At 44.1% G+C, this 6,285-nt stretch overlaps 1 protein-coding gene across 2 annotated transcripts in view; it reads left to right on the top strand.

Annotated features, from left to right (window-relative positions):
- The window catches only part of PRKCB (protein kinase C, beta), a 346,927-nt gene that overhangs the window by 136,012 nt on the left and 204,630 nt on the right, over positions 1-6,285 (top strand). For both annotated transcript variants that reach the window (XM_008575361.1, XM_008575360.1), the window contains exon 3: positions 1,492-1,574. In XM_008575361.1, coding sequence (XP_008573583.1) covers positions 1,492-1,574 — 83 coding nt within the window. The remainder of the gene's footprint in view (positions 1-1,491; positions 1,575-6,285) is intronic.

The following is a 6,285-nucleotide window of genomic DNA, read 5'->3' on the forward strand; positions in this document are numbered from 1 at the left end:
TCATAATTTTAAAAACTATTGATTTATTCAAATTAGGATCCAAACAAAGTCCGCATGTTGCATTTAGTTGATATGTTTCTTAAATGTCTTTGAGAATGTTCATTTCTCCTCTTATTTTCTTTCCCTTCTTCCTCCTTCTTGCAGTTTATTTATTGAAGAAACTGTTTTGTTTGCCTTGTAGTTCTCTACAATCCATTTTTTTGGGGGGTGGGAGTGGGGGTGTTGCTGATTGCCTCCCTGTGAGGTCATTTAATATGTTCCTCTGTCACTTGTATTTTCTGTAATTTGTAGTTGCATCAAGAGACTTGAATCGATGTAGATGTGATTATTTGGCAAGAGTACTTCATAGGTGGTGGTGTGAGCTTTCGTCAGCAGGCAGGTCGCATCTTTTTGGGATGTTAGCAGCTATTGATGATTATTGCCCAGATCCATTATGTCACTAGGGGTAGCCTTGACTTTTCCTGTTATGTTTTCATTCACTGCACATGTACTTTGGAAAGGTTCTGATCTGGTTCCTAAAGCATGATGCCTGTCCTCCAGGAACCCATGGTTTAGAGGCCATAAAAGAAGATGCGAATAACGACCAAAAAAATCAGTTTTATTTTGTATATATTCTGACTGCCTCTCCCTGCAACTAATATGATTCCCAAATAGTAGAACCATATCATAGATGCATTTAACTCACACAAATTCAACCATATGTATATGTATGTATTTGGTTGCAAGTTTTGAAAGTAACAATGGAAACATTGCAGCCTATTTCCTCCATGCTTCCACTTAATTGACATTTCTCCTAGTGAGATGGAGGCGTGAGTCTGCCGTCCCTGCTCACTGTTTCTACATGCCCTTCATATTACGTACTCTTCTCCAAGTGTGACCCTAGTGTTTAAAGAGTTGGAAAAGGGGAGGGGAGGGGAAAAGGGTGGGCTGATGAGGAACTTGTCAACGGACACAAAGAATGGCTGCGTATTGTCATGATGAATGAGCTGACTTATTATTACTTATTACTGATCTAACTACCACCCATTCTACATAATTATTGAAAATCAACATTTTACCCCACATCTGTGTATAATAAAATGAATAAGTAAGTAAATAAAATAAAGATGCACATTTCTTGCATATTATGGATCTAAACAAGAGCCAACCACTTCATCTGGTGCCTGCTCTAAGAAACAACATTCTGTTCCAAAACTAATAGAAGGCCAAGCAATTTAAGGGATCTTCAAGGGAGTGTAATTTTGAGCATATGTGATCTTTTCAACCCTAACTAACTTTAGAAGCTTAACTTCTGTATGAGATGCAACCTCAGTGTACCCAAGAGCTGCACGTCAAAGGACAAGATGCAGCAGCGGAAGTTTTTGCTGACTTTGGAATGAAGCCTTTACTTGTTAGTGAAATCCAGATTTAATGATCTCTTCCTCCTTTCTCTCTCTTCCTCCCTCCACCTTCCTTCTTCCCTTCCTCCTACCTTTATTTTCTCTTTTGCAGTTTGCTGCTTTGTTGTGCACAAGCGGTGCCATGAATTTGTCACATTCTCCTGCCCTGGCGCCGACAAGGGTCCCGCCTCTGACGTAAGTAATGGGCATTGGTCACTTTTCTCTGTCCATGGTCAATGCATTATTTTTGGCGTGAATGTGAGTGAGTATGCTTAGATAAGTGGGAATGTTCTCATTCCAAGGCATGTGGTGGTCCCTACAGCCTCCGAGATGGTGTTCCTTTTAATGGAAAAAACAAAATTAAACATTTTGGTGGGGGTGTGTGTGGCTGCATAGGAAACCAGCTAGTGCCCTACTATGATTCTGTTAAATGTCTTCACCTTTACAGCTGGGGCGTGGAGAGTGGTGGGCTGGGGCTTACTTGTTAGTGCTACTGGAAAAAGGTAGTGTGGGTAGAATGAACTTTAGAACCCTTTGTTAGGGAGTTCGTAATATCAGGGCCCAAGAATTAGGAGGAAATGAGTTTATCCTGCTACTACACATCCCAAAATATGACTACTGCTGGTGGGACAATGGGCAAATAATATTTGTTTTAGTCATTATGAATTTATTCTAATATGGATTGGGAAAACATCTAGTAGTAGTTTTGCATTTATGGTAGGAATATAAAATTTCCTGCCTAAGGGAAGATATTTAGGATAAACAAAAGATAACTTGATTGAAGGAAAATATTAATTGAATGGGAGTATGGGTGATATAAGGATATGGCAAAAGGTTAGCTATGAATTTGTCTCAAGTTTGGGGTGCATTGTTGATTACCTGCCCAACAGCAATTCACAGCCCTCATCTTCTCCTTTCCTTCTGGCAGAGGCCACCTGTCATGCTAGAAGCTGAAAGTATCTGATACGCACTTTCCAGGCTCTCTTCTAGCTGGTGGATAAGCCCGTGACCCAATCCTGCTAATGGGACCTGAGGAGAAGACTGGGGAGGACTTCTAGGAAAGATTTTCCTTTCTGCTAAGAGAGAGACATCCTTTCCTTTGTGCTCTTGGGAGTTTTTAAGTGAGGATCTAATGCTTGGAGTTGTGGCAGCCCTTTTGGGGCAGTGAGAGAGACACTGCTGACATCCTGAGCATGGCAGAGTGGAGGAGTTGAAAGAACCTGGGTCATGGATGACACTGATGAACTGCTGAGCCAACTTTGAGTCATCTTTCCCTCTAATTGGTTAGATGAGCTAAGAGGCTCATCTTGGTAAAGGCTCATTGTTTGGGGCGTTCTTTTACATGCAGCTGAAACTGTCCTAGCTGATAGGATTTTCAACCATGCCCAGTAATAAACTGTTCAATATAATCCATGTGCAGCCATCACCCCGAGCTCTTTTATTTTGTTCCTGCTTTGGTTCACCTTTCTGGAATTTTCCCCATTGGCTTTGTCTCCATTACTGGTCCTGTTTGCCACGTAGATTTGACAGGTGACCTCAGCTTGCCCAAAGTAAGTAGTGACTACTTCTTCTTCTTCTTTTTTTTTTTTTTCCTTTTTGTCTTTTTTACTGACCGGTAACGGGATCACAACCCTCGGTGTCGCGCCCTCACCGCTCTCAGCCAGTGAGCGGGAACCGGTCTCCACATGGGATCTGAACCCTCGGTGGGAGCGCCGCTGCGCTCCCAAGCGGCGCACTCTCCAGTGCACCACCGGGCCGGCCCTGAGTAGTGACTACTTCTGTCATTGAGTTTCTTTGACTCCTACTGGCCTTTACAAGTGGTCATCTGCCATTTTGCTGCAAATCAGGGGGCATATCTGTTGCCAGAGCAACATAACACTCTAGAGCTTATGCTTCGTAAACTTTGGTTGGAAAAAGTGGTACTTGAGCTTAAGAACTGCAATGTGGAACAACCAAAGTCATTGCAGGTCTGTTTGTAGAGATGAAGGTTCCCTGGCCTTTCTCGTGTACTTCCTTCTCTTGTCCCCAGGAAAACAGGAAGGGAAGTTTGGGGAAACGGCCTGACCCCATTATGCAGCTCTGAATGTTCAGGCAGACCGAGGCTTGATACTCAACTTGCAGCCAAGAGGATGGTGTTTTCCATATTCTGTCTCTATTTGTTGCCTAAGGCAAAAACTCAGCTCAAACTGACTTATGTGAAAAGGGAAATTTTTGGTCCCTGGAGTGGGAAACCCAAGGATAGACCTGGCTTCAGGCACAGTGAATCAAGTCCTTAAATAAGATCCTCAGGAATCTCTTTCCCCATTTCTTAGCTCAGCCTTCCTCTGTCTTGATTTCATTTTCATGAAGGCTTTTATCTTATGGGAGCGTAATGGGTGCAGCACTTTTATTCTTGTATCTTATCCACTCTGCAACCACAGTGACCACGGATCACATGTAGCCAGGAAGACAGATTACGCTGATTGGTTAGTCCTGGTCATGAGCTGCCATGGTCTGTTTTGTCCCTCTAAAGTTCATATATTAAAATCCTAACCCCCAAGGTGATGGTATTAAGAGGTGGGACCTTTGGGAGGTGATTAGGTCACAAGGGAGGAGTCCTCATGAATGGGATTAGTGCCCTTATAAAAAAGACCCCAGAGAGAGCCCTCACCCCTTCCCCCATGTGAGAAGACAGCTGTTTATGAGGAAGTGGGCTCTCACCAGACACTCAATCTGCCAGCACATTGGTCTTGGACCTCCAGCCTCCAGAACAGTGAGAAATAAATTTCTGTTATTTAAAAGCCACCCAGTTTTTGGTTATTTTGTTATAGCAGCCCCAATGGACTAAGATAGAAAATTTTGGTACCAAGAGTGGTTCTAGAGGAACAGAATTTTAAGGGTAAGTTCTAGAGGAAAAGGATTTTGATTACCTGCCTGTGAGTTTTCTGAATTAGTTCTGGGGTCTCTGAAGTTGGCCTTCTAATTTGATTAGATTTAAAGATGCTACTGACTATTTCTAGTAGTAAAGAGAGCACTGATAGTCCATGGCATGAACTGTTTGTAGAGATACACAAAATATCTGCACTGGATACTCCTGAGAAGCAAGAAACTAAGTGACCCTGTATATGATACTTTCAAACATTTTTGGAAAACTAAGGAATATAATGATATTGGTTGCTTGCTCCTAATGTTGCTAGACAAAGTGGTGAAAGAACAGCATGAGCTCAGGGATTCAAATTCCCAGCTCAGGCACTGCAGAAATGATCTAAGAGCTTCTCAAAGTCTTGCCCTGAAGGAGAGCCTTAAAGTCTGTAGCTGCAGGGCTGAAATTTCTGAAAATCAGATGCACAACCACATCCTGCAACTGGCTGAATTACAAGGAAAGTTGAACTCCCAGCCTCACAGGGTGTCTACTTGTTTAAGCAAGAGCATTGGTTGGGAAAGAATGAGATGCTGGGAGGACCCTGATGGAGACCCTGTTGAAGCTGGGGACATTGAGCCACTAGATTCTGATAAATCTTCTTTGCCGATGGAGGTGGCCTCCTTAACACCCAGCAGAATTGGTCTCCCCACCTCCAGCAAAAGTAGCATCCCTACCCGTGGTGGTATAGGCCTTTCCAATGCAGGATTTACCCTGCATTGCCTGAGAAAACTGTAATGGCCTCACCTGCGGTGGTCACCATGCAAGGCAATGATGATTCTCCTCAGGATCTACCCCTGCCCACCCCTCTTTGATTCTACACCTATAGCTAGAGTCAAGGCCCAACAGACCCTGAAAGACAAGGTACAAAGTGTGACCCACGAGGAGGTATGCTACACTCCAAAAGAAATAATTGAGTTTTCTAATTCATACAACAGAAATCCAAGGAACATAAATGGGAATAGATATGAAGGGGGTGAGATAATGGTGGAAGGAACAAGTTGATCAGGCTGACTTTATTGATATGGGTTCACTAAGTGTAGATTCTGAATTTAATGTTTCAGCTCAGGGAGTTAGAAATGGTTCTCACAGTTTGGTTCATTGGCTGAAACATGGATCAAAAGATGGCCCACCATGAGCAAATTCGAAATGCCCGACCTCCCCTGGTTTAATGTAGAGGAAGAGATTCAAAGGCTTAGGGAGATTGGAGTGGACGTGTCATTTGAGACTTACTCACCCATGCTGGGAGGGTCCAGAAGACATACCTTTTATTTTGAAAAATAAATGTGAGAGGAGCTCCTGCATCCCTGAAGAACTCTGTGATTGCTCATCTCTGCAGGCCTGACCTTACGGTTGGAACCATAGCCACTCAGCAGGAAAACGTAAATGCAATGGAAGTAATTGGATCCCCCCAAGGTGGAAGGGGCCAAGTGTCTGCATGCAGCTGCCAAAGGACAGGTGGATATAGTTACTGTAATGGACAGCAGAGGTAAAGCAGCAATCAGAATAGCCTGACTCTTATGGACCTATGGCATTGGCTCATTAAGGTGTTCCTAGAGGTGAAATAGACAGGAAGCCTACTAACTTCTTACTTGATCTGTATTGGCAGAAAAATTCTAGGTCAAGTGAACTAAGTCTAACTTGAATCATAAAAACAGAGAGTCACAGCCCCTCAATCAATCCCCAGGTTCGAATCACTGTCCAGACTCAGAACCTCTCGAGTGAAGGGGAAGCTGGGTCTCATCAAGAAAAGACCCCAGGGCCGGCCCGGTGGCGCACTGGGTAGTGCGCCGCTTGGGAAGCGCGGTGGCGCTCCCGCCCGAGGGTTCGGATCCCACATACGGACCGGCTCCCGCTCACTGGCTGAGCGAGGCACGGGAGCAACGCCGAGGTTTGCAATCCCGTTGCCGGTCCCTGGTCCGGTACGGGGGCAACACTGAGGGTTGCGATCCGTTGCCGGACACGGAAAAAGACAAAAAAAAAAAAAAAAAAAAAAAAAAAACCCCA

The sequence above is a fragment of the Galeopterus variegatus genome, unplaced genomic scaffold (assembly GCF_000696425.1).
Source record: "Galeopterus variegatus unplaced genomic scaffold, G_variegatus-3.0.2 Scaffold1173, whole genome shotgun sequence".
Lineage (NCBI taxonomy): Eukaryota > Metazoa > Chordata > Mammalia > Dermoptera > Cynocephalidae > Galeopterus > Galeopterus variegatus.